This window comes from Sinohyriopsis cumingii, chromosome 13 (assembly GCF_028554795.1).
Source record: "Sinohyriopsis cumingii isolate HCF-2022 chromosome 13, ASM2855479v2, whole genome shotgun sequence".
Classification (NCBI taxonomy): domain Eukaryota; kingdom Metazoa; phylum Mollusca; class Bivalvia; order Unionida; family Unionidae; genus Sinohyriopsis; species Sinohyriopsis cumingii.
In genome coordinates, this window is record NC_142973.1 from 69982428 (window position 1) to 70001580 (window position 19153).

At 35.1% G+C, this 19153-nt stretch overlaps 1 protein-coding gene across 1 annotated transcript; it reads right to left on the reverse strand.

Annotated features, from left to right (window-relative positions):
* Nucleotides 1-330: 330 nt before the first annotated feature.
* Nucleotides 331-18445, reverse strand: LOC149785796 (protein lin-7 homolog C-like). The gene is made up of 6 exons (XM_089979718.1): nt 18378-18445; nt 16044-16085; nt 10500-10648; nt 8421-8630; nt 3249-3303; nt 331-2743 (listed from the first exon to the last, which is right to left on the reverse strand). Exons 1-6 carry the CDS (start codon nt 18412-18414, stop codon nt 2643-2645), a joined length of 594 nt encoding a protein of 197 aa, XP_089835844.1. The 5' UTR covers nt 18415-18445; the 3' UTR covers nt 331-2642.
* Between the last annotated feature and the right edge of the window lie 708 nt (nt 18446-19153).

Below are 19153 nucleotides of genomic sequence, written 5' to 3' on the forward strand. Positions count from 1 at the left end.
TAAAACATTACACAGTATATTTTGCTTATATTCATGTACTAGTAAATTAATTATAGTCAAGGAACATCATTGTCTTGCTTTAGTAAATGTTGCCATGTGGTAACCATTTAATCTCTTATAATCTCCTATAATCAATTTAGCTCGAGGTATCCAATTAAAAAAGATGCAAAGTCTGGTTACCACCCACTTTCAGGTGCAGTGGACAGAGTTAAGTACTGGATAACAAATAACAATTTGACCTATGTGTCATGTTTTAAGATGTTGGGTAAATGTGAAATGAATACAAAAAGTTTATCCTAGGACTGAAGAAAGAAACACAAAATAGAACACTTGACTTAATATTTCATTTAATGACTAAGTGAATATGATCTGAAATTGAGTATATGAAAATGAATATATGAAAACATTTTGTTATGAGAACATTTGTTATTTAGTGCAATTTTAAAAATCTATTAATAAAAATGTAAACCACAACCTACTGTACTTATAGGTTACTGCATTTGTATGGGAAACTATGAAAGAGCTTTTCTTCTGATCAATTTACTGCACGACTTTGGGAGTGCTGTATATCAATCAGACAAAAAGAGTTCATATATTTTCCCATACAAATGCAGTAACCTTTTTATTATATGCTCATTTTCTTATTCTACCTAAGGCTTATTTATATAAACAAAATACACTACAAGAAACAAAATAAATGAATGTATGCCGTATTCCAAAACTAAATACACAAGCGCAGATTTGTCATTACACAACATTATTAATGCACACATAACTCCATCCAGATAAATTTGAACTTGTAGCGTGCTAGACATAAGTTTTGAAAGAAAATGGAGTTTTTGTCTACTTAAAATTGAAACTGGAGTCATACTGTGTACAAATGCGCATTGCAACAAGTTTTCCATTTGATCTGGAATGAATAGATTTAGGTATTTGTGTTGATTCTACAAAATTTCGTGATTATGGATTTGATTTGTCTGTGCAAATTGTACATGAAATACATTGGACTGAAACAGGGCAGGAGAAGCATGTTTACATCTGCAAGTGTGTTTGTTCTGTCACTGACTATTTGAAATCATAATGTGGGAAAAATATGAAGTGTTTCAATTGCAATTATCAAAAAGACGCTATTTAATGTTTATTTCATTTTGAGTGCAGTAAGAAGGATGTAATTGCACTTGGAATATAGTCAAAATTACAGTACAATTTCAAAATGTGTAATCAAGCTTGAGAACTTGGCTCATGTAATTCGGATCTGCAGAAATAAGAAAGTACATTTTGAGGGAATTCAGAATGTAAAACTGTAAGTATATTTTTTTGCCATTCTTAATACCAGCTAAAGGAGACAGTTTATGCCTTTATAACTTGCATGTTATTTGTGGGTACCAAGCAATTTTATGAAATCTGGTGTAAAATCTGAAACATTGTAACAAAAAAAGTTAACCTGGAATGTAGCAAAGCAGCTGGTATATGGCAGTCCACAAAACATCTGCTTTAGTTCATTCAGAAACAAATTTAATCAACCAAAACGTAAAGCGTCTGCTACACAAGAGTACATGATTTGTTTACAAAGTAGTTTCTAATACACTATTGGGCACACGTGTCCTGCGCGTGAGTGTAATATGAAGGTGTGCAATATCATAAAATACTGAATGATTCTGACAATGTAAAGTTAACGGAGAAAAAATGAGCATATAATAAAAATCATTTATATGATATTATATGCATACAGGAAATATTACTATTAAATCTAGAAAATAAATTGATACCAAAAATGTTTTAAATACATAAAAGGCTACAATACATCATGTTTGTGCTGATATTAGCAAATTTAAGGAAAATAAGAATTTCAGACTTGATTTTATTTCTGTATGACATAACACTCTAAGATCTGACTTTATAACGCATACAAATCTTTAAAAGCTTGTTTTCAAAGCTACTACAAATGGACAACAATATTTAATATCTAGAAGTAAATATGCCACATAGTTATCCTGAAAGGTGTATTTTTTTTAATGTTATACAAATTTGTACTGCAAGGACCTCTGTATGAAATGACAATGTGATACAAGCCTTTTGTTGAAACATGGGGGTAGAGAATGTCACAATGACTTGTAAAACTTTACAGCTAGCACACACACCAAGTAATATACAAATGACATGATTTAAGTATGTATGGCATTAAAGAGTGAAAAGTTTTGTTACCATAAATTGAAATGACAAATTTAAATTATAAATATGGGTTGTCATGTTTGGTCAAATTACATTATGACCTCTGAAATTGATTGTAAGAATGTTTTTATGATGCTGAAATTTTTCATATAGTGACCAAAATCTGATGCAAACTGTAGCAATGCATTTGAACTTGCCACTGCTAGTCTGTAATGTTGTAATTCTGTAAATTCATAAAAAATAAAAGGTAATTCTTATAAAAGTTTTGGGAATGTCAATTAGATGATCCCTATAATAAAGTATTACATTTCTTATTTTCCCAAAGGAGTAACTATGCAGGTAATTAGGTTAATGACAAGAAATAGCAATAACAGTTTTGACTGATGTGAAAATTATTTTTGGAAATCCCACATGCCAAGTCTGTAAATAGTCATGTCCAACTGATTGTTCCATTTATGTTGGAGAAGACATCACGGTGTCTGGCGTCTGCGAGATGATCTCTGTTTGTCAAATCTTGCCTCCATCTCTTCCAACACCCGAGGTGTGTACCTCACAACTAGCCGCACTGTCCCTGCACAATGAAAACAAAAACTGAGGATGATACACTTCAGAACACATACCTCACAAACAGCCGCAACACCAATATTACAAGTTCATACTTCATTGGGTAATATATAATAATACTACACTAAACTAAATGGAAATTGTACTATCTCAATTTCCCTGCACTCAAAACTTTTATTTTGCTATGTTACCTTACAAAATTTAGTTTCAGGGGCTTACACTTCACACCCATTTTTATGTTCTTTTTCATTACTCTGAATAAACAAATTAAAGAACACTATACTGTATCCTAAGAACAAATATCAAATAACCAGTCAAACTTGCCCACAACTATCCATCACACATTTTTTTAAAAAAATCTCTGTGCCCATATTTAACAGTATAAACTGTATAGCATTTATACTTGAACATACAAACACACACATATACAGAGACAGGCTTTTACTATGCATTCTTTTGACAATCATGAAAGACACTGACAAGTCAAACTCATTTTTGTGTCATTTGCTTACCTTGGGCCAATTTCAATAGCTCTACTGCCCTCTCATGGTGCTCTCCTTCTACATTCTGTGATATAGAAAGAAAGAGAAAAAAAATATATAAAAAAAAAATAAAATGGATAAACTTGGATATTTATTGACAAGATCCTAAATATTGCTTTTAAAATATGTAACTTATTTTGTCTTTCATTCATTACAAATCATTAACTCTGCTAACTTTCTCTGAGATGTATCTAGCTTTATTTATAACTGCATCATGATGGTTGGACTTATCTGAAATGCTACATCATATATAATACTTGGTGACATTTAGTACAAAGACTGATTTAATGCAGCACAAATTTATATCCTAACTTATGGAAGTCATTTAAAAAGTGTATTCCCAGTCAGAGAAAGCAAAATTTGAAGTAAATTATGTTTCTCTGATTATACTTACCTGACCATACTACCTTTGGACAGGGTTAGTAGCATATTTATTTCAAAATTTTTAAGGTTCAAAATCATGGTTTTCAAGGTGCATTCTTACATTAATTTTAAAGGATACATCAATGAAACTATATAAACACAAGTTAATAGTTACTATTACTTCATACAAGAAACATTTCTTGCAAATTTATTTTTAAACAAAACATGAAGTCAAGATTATGATCATTGATATCATTCCCATCAATACTAAACTTCCAACATCTGAACATTAGAATAATGTACAGTCACTGAACTATGTTCATTTTACTCTCTTTACACTACACTATTTACAAAGTCCAAAATATTTTAGAGTGAATTTTTCAGTTCTTGTAACTTGTCTTCAAGCTGTTTTTCAATAACTCCAAGTAACTGCAATTTTGTGCTTAATACTTTTCCTCAAACTTCTTGATGTCATGATAAAGGAAATTTTCTAATTGATCTCTGCTTTCAATGCATAGTCAGTAGCAGCTGTCACTGTCTTCTTCAGTACCTGCCTTTCTTCTTCACTTAATTAAAAAGAGTATATGGATATTTTTAAACTTTTTCATATTAGATATATTAATATTTCTCACAGCTTAGCTGTATTCTATATTTTTAGATTTATTGTGTTGACAATAATTATTGTCTCTCCTATTTCCACTCAATCCAAAAATAGAACCAGATTGAACTAACTTCATAATTAAAACTATATACAATTACTATTTTAAAACTTGAATCTCTGTTCACAGAAATAATTTGGTCAAAAATGATTTCATGCTGAAGGCTTCTTGTTTTGCCTGTATTAGCCGCCATAATGAGAGCTTGGTATTTTTTTCCCAGTTACATGTGACCACAGAGCACTCTCTTCCATTGCATGCAAATCAATATCCTTCTGGCATAATTTGCATTTTGCGAAGCTCTAGGAGAAAGATCACATAATCCAAACTTTATATTTTTCTTCGTCTGGCCACCGAAGTTGGAATCAGCAGCCAGCAATTTCAAAGAGTACAAATGATTGATTTAAATTTAAACCGCTGCTACATCCGGGCTTCGTACAATTGGAAATTCAAAAAGTATGACTGTGCAGTGGCCAATTGTGGAAATTTCCATTCCGGCACAAATTCAGCAAGAGTTTTAATTTTTTTTATCCTTTTTGTTTTATTTAAATCTGTAAAACTAAACATATTTATTAATTCCTTTTAGTTTCAAGAAAATCCAGGCTTTTCAATGTCCATAGAAAATATTTTGAATTTTCAAGGTGTTTTCAAGGCTTTGAGTTACAAATTCATTTTTCAAGGTCCCTCTGGACCCTGTTTGAATAACTCTCAGCTACCTCTAAATCCAGCCCTTCTAGAATGATGAAAAACATAATGCTGTCCTTATATTATAAACAGGCAAAGAAAGCAATTCTTACAGGTAATTTGTAAAGGTAAGCACCCTGGACCACTTGACCAACTTTGGCCCCTTCCAAACCTAAATAGACACAATGTTAAGAAGGGACAAGACTGGACTTCTCTATATTGATTATCCACCCTATAATGAGGGAAGGAAGTCCAAAACCAAACAGACAATGTGTTTTTAATGTACAACCAAACTGACAATGTGTTTTTAATGTACAACCAAACTGACAATGTGTTTTTAATGTACTGACCAAGAACACTATCTGCCGTAGATCTCCTGAACACTTAGTGAAGGTATGTGGATATGGTATACAACCCACAAGTATGTAAAGCTAAGATATGCTGTATGAATTAGTATATAAAAGTAGGCATAAGACATCTGAAGATTGATCCTGTACTCTATGCATTGCACTGAAAGATGGATGTACTTGCCATCTCCTTTTGAAAAGGGGCTGAAAAACTGATCATAACTCACATGCCCAAAAACTTGCTTTTTTGAGAACTGCCCATAAATTCTCTGGTGACAATTGTTCCTTCTCTTTATGTTCTACAACCGAGTTGTGCAGTGATAGGATCTTGGGCTGAAAGCTAATGAGGCAACTCTTGTGTCTCTTGCTTTCTTGCCTTCCAATTTGATGCCCTAACAATAGCGGAGAACTGAAATGGAGAGTTCACATTGAGACCCGTCTATGATGATTACCAGCCTTTTGAACTAGATGAAAAAACATGTGATGCAAAGTCAAACAGGCAAGAAGTTGACACAACAATCCTAACTTTTACACAGTATTACAGAATTGTCCCAGGACAAAGCACATCTGGATAAAATATTTCAGTATGTGACTTTTTACCAGTGGTTTGAGAAAGTTGCAGGGAAATGACTCTGCATAAAGCTCTTGCATTACCAGGATTGTGATTGCTCAAAGAGAGGTCCTGTATTATTTGCAGTCTTTAACAATTGTGGCAAGATTCTGAATGATGAACTGTTGTAATCAACAGATACATCCACAGAGGCACTAACCTTGTAACTAGAATTGACTGAAGGTGGTGGAGAGCAGTCCCACACAGAATTCTATAGATTTTCTCTGACACTGCCTTAACTAAATTCTTTCCATTCCATTGTCAGATTGGCATGTTAATGAATTACTGTTTCATTCCCTTCATTAATGTGGGGATTGTCTTCCTCTTGTACATTTGAGTACAGGGATACAGCCCTCCATATTAGCATCAGTGTGCAGCATCATTTTGCTCATTGGATATCCCATCTGTAGTGATAACATTCTAGAATGCCACTCCAGTACAGCTGGTTTGGCTCAGTCAGATGGCTCCACAAGCAATGCTGGTTCACTGTGAATTTCATAACAATGGTCAGACCGCTTGATTGGTCTGCTGGCCTGCTAGTTGTATAGTCTGTTTGGCTTGACACATTATTGCTGTCAGAAGATGTGGAAAGCCAACTGGTCCACCAGTCAGAGATAACAGACTTCTGACCACTTGATTATACATAGCTCATTTGTACAGAAAGACTGGTTGGATGACAGCTGGAACAGTGTAAAAGAGATGATATATGCTTTGTGGTCTGGCCAGCTAGTGCAGTTTAGTCAGTGTGGCTGGCTGGCACATATTGGTCAAATTGCAAACCTTTGTGTTTAGCTCATTTCTTAATATTTTCATGCACGTATGGAGTAAATGATTCTTGTACACTCATGTCTCATAGATGGGGGTGGTATCTAATTACAAGTGTTCACACCTCATGGACAAGGTCCTATTTGTGAGTCCACACACATCATTGGTGTGGTCCTAGGCTTGTCCCCAGTAGGACTGCAATATATAAATATCATTTCTACTTGTCAACATATAATCATCATTTCTACTTGTCAACATATCAATGACAAAGTCTTTGAGTCATTCTGATCATATGCAATTCCAATGATTGACTGGAATCACCTGTGGTCTCTACTGTATTAATTGATACAGTATGTCCTGATGCTGTTCTGCATTTTCAGGAGTGGTAGAGAGATCATGACATCACCCCTGAGGCTAATCAACAATTCCACTGTATTTACAGATACAGTATGTTGTGGCACTGTTTGTGCATTGTCATGAGGGGTGGAGGGGGCATGCCATCATCTCTCTTGAGTCAATCCAAAGATTCAAACATGAAGTATATGTTTAAAAATTCTTGCTCCAATGTATTAAAAAGCCTGCTCAGTTTTTACAATTGATAAGTACAACACACACACGAAACATTTCACCAATGGAATTGTTTGTTACTGATCAAAATCACATGTGACAATAAAAAATGGTATGATAATTGCAAAAATATAAACCAATTCACAGGAATTCACAAACGCATGCACCAAAATAAAACAATATTATTGAAGGTTGAGTTTAAATATAGAATAAATCAGATTCCTGGATGTACATGTTTACAGCATTAAGTGAAAGTTAAAACTGGTTATATCTGGGTATAACAGCTCCCGCCTAGCAGGTAGGAAGCAGACTTAACCTGAAAGAGTTGCTTCATTTTGTTTATGTAATTAATATACATACAGAAAGACATTTGTCCTCTTTATTTAGGGGCTGGATTCAGAGGTAGCAGATAAACTTATCTTTATGTAATGTGATCAGGTAATGCATGTGACAGAATATAACAAAAAATATTACAGTTTATCCCTGCTATCAAACAATTTTTATAATGAAGGGCTAGGTGTGACTTAGAGAACCATGGGACAATAATATGTGCTTCTGGTTTCATGAAACTTTGCTGGTTAGTAGGAATATGTTTTTGCTGCAAATTTCAAGCTGACCAAAATTAAAAGTAGTCATTACCAAATCATGCTTTCTGGTCTCTGTTCAGCAGGCACTTTAAAATACAGAGAGAATCATAAGCACCCTCATGAGCATGATGTCTATTACTGTTACTTATGAACAAAATTAAATCTGGACTGGTCACAACATCCAGAAAATACAGAATTCTTTTATGGCTGGAAAAATTATGGTCAGCAAGCAGGAAAGCGAAAAAAGGCTATTTTTGTCATGGCCTACACATTAACACTGCTATATTTTAAATGTTTAATTTTAACTAGAACATGCCTGTACTAACAGAACATGTTCTTTGATTTGCAAAATAATTTTATGAGAGCTTTTAAAAAACACTGAACATCAAAGGCAGGTAATTTATTACTTCTTCAAGACCCTTCAACCGTCTTGTACAAGAGAGGCATTCTATTTCATATTTAGTGCCTAAATATACATAACTTTCATCTCAAGAGAATATACAATCAGATTTTGATTCAACTTAAGTATGGCCAGAATCCGCGAGCCAACTCATCTAACTTACAACTCCATTAACAGAAATCAGTTGATCTCCTCTCTTCAGACCACCATGCCTGTCTGCCACACCCCCTGGGATGATGCGGGAGATATAGATTGGAGAGTTCTGCTCTTTCCCTCCCATTACATTAAACCCAAGTCCTTCCTCAGTTTTGGGCAGCTCCACCACCCTAGGATGTGCATGACCTTCACTGGCTGCAAATGCAGCCACAGTGGCCTTGGAAAAGGAGAATAACAAGGATTTAATACTATATTCCTCTAATGTAATATAACATAAACAGAGTATACAATACTGTACTAGATAACTGGGACTTAAGAATATTATACACAATATTGCAATATACCATAATTATTATAGCACCTATAATACTGTATTAGACTTGTGTAACTTATATATAATAGCATCTATAATACTGTATTATATAACCGTATTAGACTTGTGAATTCTATACGCCACACTGCAAGATACAGTTAGTCTCAACAATACTATACTCAATGACATCGATTTGAGAATTCTATACACCTTACTCCAACATACAACCAGTCTACAATACTGTAGATACTAAACAATATCCTTTCTAAATTTATTTATGATTGGAAAGATCAGAACATGTTCTACTTGACTGGAAGTACATTTTTTTTAAACCTGCAGAAAATTACACATTTTAATAACTCAGCAAAGATTTCAACTTGTATTCGGTTGCCAGACATATTTTTATGCTTTTTAAATATGCGACAATCTGGATGATCCATTCACTGTGCATGATGCAAATGCTGCCAAGCAAAGTACAGGAATTTATTTATTATATAAAACTCCACAAAAGACATTGCTTGCTGTGAATGAGGTGGTACAGTTGAGTGCTTACTTATCCCACTACACATCTGACTGGATCCCAAGGGTTCCATGACTCTTTACAGAGCTTGAAATTAAGTTCACTTTGGTATATATTTGTTGATGTATATTTTTATAAATTGCCCTGCCCACATGCATACGATGTACAACCAGTCGGAAGTGTCATTCGGTTCAGTGTTCTCTGTTTTGTTGTTAATATTAATCACAATGTAATGCAATGAATAGTTTTAGGTAAACATACAGTTTGGCTCTGTCAGCTATTAAACTACCATCATCTTATCTTCATTTGGGAGAAACAATTTGGAGTTAGATGACTAACCCAACTTCAGTCCTTAAACAAATTTGGATAAAAGTGTGATAATGAAATCTACAGAAATGCTGTAACCATAAATGTATCAAGGCGCTTGACACCAGCACATTTTTATAACACTCCATGTGCATTTGAAATAAATGACTATATGCATCTTGAAAGTGATTTTATTCAGCATCCATGTAAATCATGGGTCTCCTTCTTGTAACTTTCAAGAAATGGAAAACAAAGATTTCAGATAAAATAAAATAAAAATTGTTTAAAATGCAAATCAGAGCTGCTGTCATTGCCCACAAAGTGATACATATATCTCACTATATACTTAGCTAACACAGGTGAATTATAAACCTACAAAAGCATTACAGACCAATTGCAAAAGGAGTATGTAACATAAATATATATATATATACATAAAGCTATATTATTATTTGACAAATTAAATGCCTAAATACCACCATGAAGTGAAAAATGTATTTAATTTATAGATCCAAAATTATAAAAATACATTGGGCTGATGTTTTCTTTACCCCACTACCTGCCCCTACATATGCATGCATTGAATTTCAACTGTTCTTGCTACACCACAGTTTGGTACATAACACAACAGGCAGTCATGAACCATACTACCATGTTATAATGAGGGAGACTGGTACTTCTATCTGTAAATGAAAATGGCACATAAGATATTCTATGGTACAATTTAGACCAGCTTACTGATACACAGAAAATATACTACCTGTGCCAGTCTTTATGTATAAAATATGTACCACAATATACTCTTCTGGGTGAATATTATTATTCTAAATTCAGTTTCAATACAATATGTGAAATTTGTAAGCTTATTTTAAGTTATATATTTTTGATAATATACATTTAAAGTTTTAAGCAGATAATACATTAGTCCATCCTGGCCATGTGATTACCTTTGCTGTAGCATTGGCTCTAACTTCAGGGTTACCAGATATGTCCACCGTTTCATAGACACTCTCATAAACCTCTCGCACTGCATTCAGGAAATCACTTTGCAAAATACGCTGAAGGGCTGCAAGTTTCTGTGGTGGAACCTGACCACCTGCGATAGAAAAGAAACCAAATAAGATTTCTGGTAGAGTGAAGCTCATTTCTCCAGCCAGATAACAGCAGAACACAATACACCTTTTGCATGATCTTCTCCCTGTTAATGACCTTGACCTTTGAACAAGAAACAAGACTTATTGAAAAATAAGGTGTAAATTGGGTAATGTTTCATACAAAATATATGTAGGGGTTAAACAGTGACAGTTTTCACGAAGCAACAGGTGATTGACTTGCATTATACCTTGTTCTGACCTTGACGCATGGGGTATGACCTGAAGCAGGTGGCATTGCTATATCATATGACACACCATCTATTCATGATATATAAATAGTTAAGTAAAATTAAAGTATCTTAAGTGGTTCAAAAGTTATACTCTGGAAATGACACAAGTTGCATAAATACATTTTCCTCAGCTGTGACCTTGACCTACATGAATATTGTATTTAAAACACTGTCTAGTTATTATATAAAATAGAGAAATGTTTTCATTAAAATATCTTTATTTGGTTCAAAGGTTACCCACCATAGTAAGACAAATATAAAAGAACTATATTTTCCCCTGGCATGACCATGAAACTTTAATGTTGCAGCAGGAGGGCGTGACCATTATAAAACAAACCATCTAGTCATTATATATACTAGGGAAAAGTTTTATCTTAAAATATCTTCAGTGGTACAATGCAGTGTTCAGCCCCAGGGCCTTTTACCATCACAGTCGTTACAAGCAATCATTTCAGACCAAGATGCTTTTGAACCCATGTACTAGTGTCAATGTGCTTTTACATTTCTGTCTATCCTTTAACAAGAGTACATGTATCTTGAAGGGAGTGACACTCACTGTGCAAAAAATTTTCCATAAATTCAAGACAAGACCATTTATTCTTTGAAACTGATGAGTGTTGAAACAATATGATATTTCTGAACTATAACATTTCCAAAGTAGCCACCATAGCAGCCATATCAGATGTAAGATCAGTACCAATTTTACTAGAACAAACTAGACACTATTAGAAAACTTTTAGTGAAAACTACGTTGATAAAACAATCCATTCAGGAGAATTAGTGACAAGATTTTCAATATCTTCATTTACAGCTGTAACAATGTCACTTTTGCCAATTATGCTGAAACCACGTATAGCCAATTATTAAAATTGCCAATACCAATTATGAGACTGATTATTTCATCATTATTTGTTTTATAACAATGACTGGTTCAGAAACATGAACTTATTAGTGTAATGCAAGAAGGTATTTGGCTGCATGAGTTATAACAAGGTTGTTTATGCGGCAAGTGAATCTGAACTTCTAAACAAAAACAAACAGAAACCGGGTCAGAAGTAAATTGCTGTTTATAGAAAATAACGATCACACAAACATAAAACTTGGAAAACTTTAAAACTAACACTGATAAAACTTATGGTTTGCCAATTCAAGATATAAATGAATGAAAATGTATTAAGCTAGTCTTTTAACTTACATTCAATGATGCAGGTCACCATTACTAGATTTCAATAAATGACTAAAAAAATGTAATAATGATAGCCCAATAATAATTAAAATTAATAATACGCATACTTTAAGACTCAAGTTAGACATCACTGTATACTGGCTGCAGCTAATACTGAAAGCATAGTTGAGGTAGGTTGTATTTAAGCAAGAGTAACATTTCTCCCTTCTCGCCGAGTAACAATCCACAACAATTTGAAAAAATCTGGCCTGTGCCACTAAACAGGTGCTTGCTCAGAATGCTTGAAACTGGTGCAGACTCTAAGTGTCTAGCTAATTTGGCCAAGTAGGGGAACTGAAACCTGTGAGCATTCCACTAGCCATATACATCTTCTTCTCGTGGCAACAGAGGGCTGGCCAGATACAATTCAACCATCACGTCAACGGCATCATCCACCATGTCGGTTGTTTCATTGATGGTACAGACAGGTTCATCACAGGCCACAGAACACAAATCCAAGGGACGCAATGTTGATGGTCCAGTGGCGTTTGTTTCAGTTTCAGTTTTTCATTTTTTGGTCAGGAGTTCCTCCTGCTTGTCAGCTGACACAACTATGATGAATTCTGCTTTAAGCCATTGTTGGGATCTGGTCACAAGTAATTCTTTGCTGATCCAAGATTGTGGCCAACACAAGCTTCTTGTTGCTGGCAACGTCAGCAAAATGTGCGTTCAGTGACATCAACATATCATGGCGCATTGTCTGAATACCTTGATTCGCTTCATGCTCTCGAGCCAGCAACATTCGGGGCATTTTCAGCATAGGAAGAATGATGGATACTGATGTTTGGCTATCACTTACTTCCTTGGTAATGTACACGAATGGGCCTAACATGTCCACAATATTGTTAATCAAGACCCACTGTTGGGCTGTTAGGCTAGGCAGGTCATAGAGAGTAGCTATAATGAAACCAACATATTGTATGTAGAATTCCAGCATGTCTGGACAACCTAAACGAGTTTTTTTTATGGGTAATGCCATATTTTTCCTGCTGCTCTTTGAGCTGCTGTTGTGACATGATGGAGTGCCGGAACTTGCTGACTATGGATCGCAAGATCGCCAAAACATCTTTGACAGCTCGTTGCGACAATGTCATCACCGACAACGAGCTGCCGCGTGTGTGCAAAACAGCTAATGATGTCGATTTTCAGACAGACGCATTGCTTTAAGCATGTTTGCACCTCCGTCATGCAGAAGAACAATGATACTAGTTTTGGGAATGTTGTATACTTCGCATTTGTCCAGTTTGCTTGCTGAATATTCCCGTGTGTAATTCATTGAGAGGCGTTGCTGCTAAAATCACCGGTTTCCACTGAAAGTCTTCCATCAGCCAGTGTGCCGTAAGACTCAACAAGGCTATGCTGATGGACGTGTCTGACCATGCATCAGAGGTCAGACTAAGGTCAGATTGGGTAGAAACTAAATCACGCACCTTGCTTTGTATCGCCTTATGCATGTCAGGTATCAAAGATGTAGAAAAGTACTTCCAACTTGTAATTTTATAGCGCGGTTCTGCCTTGGCCATCAGATGTCGAAATCCAATGTCTTCAACAATGCATAATAGTTGCACATCTACTTCCATGAACTATGCAATAACTTTGTGCCAACTAATAGTTCTCAGGTCGTCAAATGCAATTGGCTGCTTTTGGTCCAGCCCGGCATCAATATTCAGAGTACGAGGAGTTACTGCAGCTGCTGAGGTTAAGTGCGCAGCATCCTTTTCTTTTTCTATCTGCCTGAAACACGCCATGTTCAACGATGTGCTTGCAGTGCAAGCGCAGGACAATATTTGATGTTGTATAGTTTTTAGAATCCTTTCCACCTCTGGAAATGCAGGCTTTGCAAAGTTTAATTCAACTAAGTTCCTACTAAGTTGTCCATGTGGCTAGACTGATGCATGCACCAAGCTGCGAGTCGTACGCTGAAGCAGCTCAGCAGCTTCAGTGTGTGACCGCTATTCGTTGATTAGCAGCATTGCAGGACTGGCTAAAAAACAGATTTACTATACTGAGTCATAACTATGTAGTAGTTGGAAATTTCGCTAGCCATCTAATCTGCCAAGCTATCTGCTAATGTGTATGCTGGAAGTTCAACAGCCACGTGAGGCCTCATTGGCTGGTTGGCTGCTCTGATTGGGATGAGTGCATGAATGATATTGATAATTTGTTGAGTGCAGACAATCAGCAGTAGTTTACAGCAAGTGTGTTAAAAAGTATTTTCTTTTAAGACTATATTTTCTTTCAATCAACCCTCAAATCAAATGTTTATTCCTTAATTTCTACTATCTATTTCTGATTTAAAATTCAAGCCATGTCAAGATGAATGTTATTACTGAATTTATATTTTGGAAATTTGTTTACATCGGCACTGATTATTTCTGCTGATACCGATTTTTCTAATAATTGGCCCAATTATGAGTATGGACGATTAATCGGTACAGCGTTATCTTCATTGTGGCAGCCATATTTGAGGTCAGATCAGCATTATTTTCATTCATGACTAACTAGGTATCATGATTAATCTCCTGGTTAAAACCCCATGTTGATTTGAGTTTCCATTTAGAAGCAGTAGCAATAACAAGATTTTCAAGATGGATGCAATGGTGGTCATACTGGATGTCAGATCTGCAGTACTTTCTTTCAGTACCATTTATGACTGAAGAAGCCTTCTAATGAAAACCCAGTGCTGATATGACTTTCCATCCTGAAGGAGTAACAATAAGATTCTCAAGGTGGTTGCTGTTTAGGCCATACTAGACATCAGATCAGTACAATTGTTATTTGACCAACTAGACACCACAAGTGTTCCTGGGAAAACCCAATGCTGATATGACTTTCAATTCAGAATTAGACAAAACAAGATTTTCAAGATGGCTGCCATAGTGGCTATAATGGGCATCAGATTATCAGCATTTTCACTGATGACCAAGTAGACATCATAAGAAGTCTTTTACTGAAAACCCCATTGTATATGACCATCCGTTCAGAAACAGCAGCAAAAAAAAGATTTTCAACAATGTGGTGGCCATATTGGATGTCCAAGTGGATACATTTTTATTTAGGAACCAACTAGGTATCATAATAAGTCTTTCATTGAAAACCCAATGTCAATATAATTTTCCATTCAGGAAAAAGTAGTACTAGAAAATGCACACCAACCTATACATATTGTTGGTGATTTTGGAATGCATGGATCCTAATCTATTTAAAATTTCCATTCTTCCAATAGATTAGCATTTCACTAGCAATCATCCTTAAGACTCTTGGAGGTTCCAGTTACCATGGTCTATTCTACCTGCTTTTAAATACTTAAAAAAAGACAGGGTCTATTCTGGAATGTACAATAGTGGATTAATGTTAATTTCTAAACAATTACACTGAAAAATCAACCAAATGTACTAAAGTTGTGCATAATATTTTATGGCCATGCCTCTACATCTTGATTTAATCGTTCCAATAATTAGACCCCCTATCCACCTTTGAAAAGGAAGAGAAAAGACTCTGACCCCCACTTTTTTCATTTCAAGAATAGAACCTAGAAATAGAAAATGTATTGTAGGCTAATAAAAAATCCAGAGAAACTTCAAAGGCAAAACAAAGTACTTGAGCTGACAAGGCCTACTTTTTAATAATAATTACCAGTAACCTTGAATATATACAATGAATACTTAGTCTTTTGTAAAAAGAACAAACATTTCACTTCTATATTTATATAAGGCTGACATTAGCAAATGACCAGCAGACCTACTGGTAGGATGTAAGAAATAAAAAATGATCATGCTGACCAACAAGGTAAAAAGTTGTTGACTGGATTAGGACAAGCTAAATTAGTTCTTTTTGTTTTAAAACTACAGATATAAAGATTTTTCCACTACATGTACTTACTTTTCTGGAGTGCATCAAGCAACTCAATAGCTTTGTTGATATCTGAATGAAAGAACAAAAACAAACAGTCATTAAATAATAGAATATACTTCAGCTTTCTAATAGTACTTTACAGAAGAGTGTAAAAACACTTTAAATCTGAAAGAATAATGTACTCATTTTGTAATTCTCCCATTTAACAACATATAAAATTTTCAGGCTGCTTTTTTCTGTTGATTTAAAACAAACTCTAAATACATGAGACCCACAACTAAACCAAAGTACTTGTATACTACATTCAAGCATGTTTTAGTGAATGCAAATCCCAAATTGGATACATATTACACCAATGCTTGAAAAACCCTAACACAAAATTTTTTAAGAACACACGCTTACCTCAATGTAAAAGGGGCGAGCAAGTGTATCATAGAATGAAATGTCTCAGTTTCATAATGATTCATGCTAGATATAATGAAAAAATGTTAAGGATGCAAATGAAATAATTTATCCAAAACCATATCAAACTGCTGATGTCACTGCAGTAGTCAATAAAAAATGAACTTGAATGGAAAACACTGTAATCACCTGCTAATGATAACTGGATACTTTCCTAAAGTCAAAATGGATCTGATAATTCGTATTTCATAAACAGGGGAGCCATGTTCGTTCAGTTGCTAGAGTACTGGGCTCATTATCCAAGAGTCAGAAGTTCAATACCCGTCATAGCCAGCTCTGATCAGCTGACTCCACGTGTCCTTCAAGAAGACACTTAGCCCCATTTCCTCTGCATGATAGCCACTGTTTTAAAAGTGCCATCACAAACAAAAATCATAAACAGCTCAGTAGGAAATAAATTTCAGTTCAGTACTTCTGATGAAGTTCAGTTCCTTAGGGTATACTGTGGAGAAGAAAATATTAAAGACTGTAATTTCTGCAGTCCACACAACGACAAGATTCAATATAAAAAAGAGAGGTGTTGTAAGTGGTTTTACTTAATATGTCAGTCAATGCTGGAACACGCTACACAATGCCATTATTTGGGCAGTAAGATGAGGCACCAAAACATACATCTTACATTGCAGGACTACATCTCATCAAGACCTCAGCTGGAATAGTATCAGTCATCCCAGGCCCAAAAGACTGCATCCATTCTTCCAAAATGTATTGAGCTTTTCCCGATCCCACAGTGGAGAAGTGGCTTTCCAACCTGTGGCAAGTGTTTATGGTGTGGTTGCTCCATAAATACGAGAAATAAGTTGGTGTTTGTGTAGTCCTACAATTTAAGCCCTCGACCATGATATTTATGTTTTGGGCATCGAGGTCTTACTGCCTAAATAATGATACTGTGAAGTGTGTTTTGATGTCGACTGACTTTGTAACTAAAATCAAATTTTCAGGAATATCTCACACACTTGGCAGCCCATAATGATGCTTTTCTACAAATTAAAGTCATAATGTTTTAGTCAGACTTAATTTAATCCGGTCTTTTTCTAATATATTTCATATTCTCATACAAGAAAATGGACCAGTTTTCAAATTTCATTTGGCTGGAAAGCGATGGAAGCCAGGAATGCCAAATCTGGTTAAGTTGAAACATATATATTTTTTAATAAAATGAATAAAAATATATTAATATTGAATATAGTGTTTAGTTTGCTTAATTGTGTTTAAAATTCTCATTATCCTTTATCCTATTTCGGTATTCCCCGCTTCCATCGCATTCCAGCCAACTGAAATGAAGGCCAAAAGAACCTGAAAACATGTCCATTTGCTTGTGTGGGAACCTACCTGAATTTAGGAAAAAGACCTTAGAGAAGTTAAATTTTGACGAAAACATATCTTTAATTTGTCGAAAAGTGTTGATATGGGCTGCCAAGTGTGTGTGATATTCCTGAAAATTTGACTTATCGTTCCGATGCTATCGACAATGGAACATGTTACATAGCGCCATTATTTGGGCAGCAAGACCTCAACGCCCAAAACATAAATATCAGGGTGGAGGATTTGCATTGTATGGCTAGTGTACTCAAAATACCCAAGACGGTGACGTGTGTAAATTAGTTTCCCTCAATCGCCTGCTTTCTGGATTAACGTCTGATCTATTCCTACAATGTAAGACATCATCTCTTATAAAAATGTAAATATCAGGGTAGATGCTTACATTGTAGGCATACCCTAACGAAATGAATCATGGTACGCTATTTCACGACAGGTATATACTACCCTCGCAAGACGGATACATGTAAAATATTTGGTCGAACCTTTGGTTTCTAAAAATGTAAAGTGTTATTTTTTCTTTCTCTTTCGTTTCTCACAAAAGAACGGAGTCAAATACTGGTGGTAACAAAGATTTACCTCGCTCAAGATGCAGCGGCTCTGACATTGTCGCCATCTTTGCTTGCTATTTAATGTCCTGAAATTTTCATCCGGTACCTGTCGGTAACATTTGTCTCCCTTGGTTGGAGATTTGCGGTTTGCGCTGCAAAACAACGCCAATACCATCAGACTAGAATAGCAAGCATCGGTAGCATTGTTTTGGTATTATTCGATATTAAATTTTGTTCATTACACTTTGTATTCATTTTAGAATTTGGTTAGAAAGCGAAAATTATGCATAAGCGTGACAAACAAAATTAAAATGCAGAACAGCAAAGAGTGAGAAAAGCAAAGCAGCAAAGAAACAGATTCAGATCCTGAGAGAGAGAGAGAGCGAGGTATTTTGTTTTATATACTCAGGAATTATTTTACACTGAAATACATCGTACTTAAAAATTACTGCGAATTTCCTTCCTAAACTGTCCATGCCAATCTACGCGGACAAGTTGAATAAAATCACGACAATTTAACATTTTTATCCCGAATCGTAGCTACCGCATCGCAAAAGTATGCAAAGCATAGTTATCCCAACTATTTTTTAACACAAGAGCTTAGACAGGATACCATCCGTAAGCTTTGCATAAAGGCCAGCATAGGGGCCCAAATATCCTAGCTAAGCCACTGCATATACTTTTCTCTTTTTAAAATTTCCTCAGTCTGAATATGCTTAAAACATTAAGCAGGTGACATGTTCAGTAGTAGGAAAATAGATGTTTGAGATGTTAGCTATTGGTCTAAGTCAAAGTCTTATACAT

Bases quoted from the DNA above. Each gene is read 5' to 3' on its own strand.
- LOC149785796 (XM_089979718.1), bottom strand. From the start codon at position 18,414: ATGGCGACAATGTCAGAGCCGCTGCATCTTGAGCGAG. The intron at 8,631-10,499 runs GTAATCACATGG...TCCTTTTCCAAG, and splicing joins GAGCCAATGCTACAGCAAAG to GCCACTGTGGCTGCATTTGC. The intron at 3,304-8,420 runs GTAAGTTAGATG...TCTATATCACAG, and splicing joins TGATTTCTGTTAATGGAGTT to AATGTAGAAGGAGAGCACCA.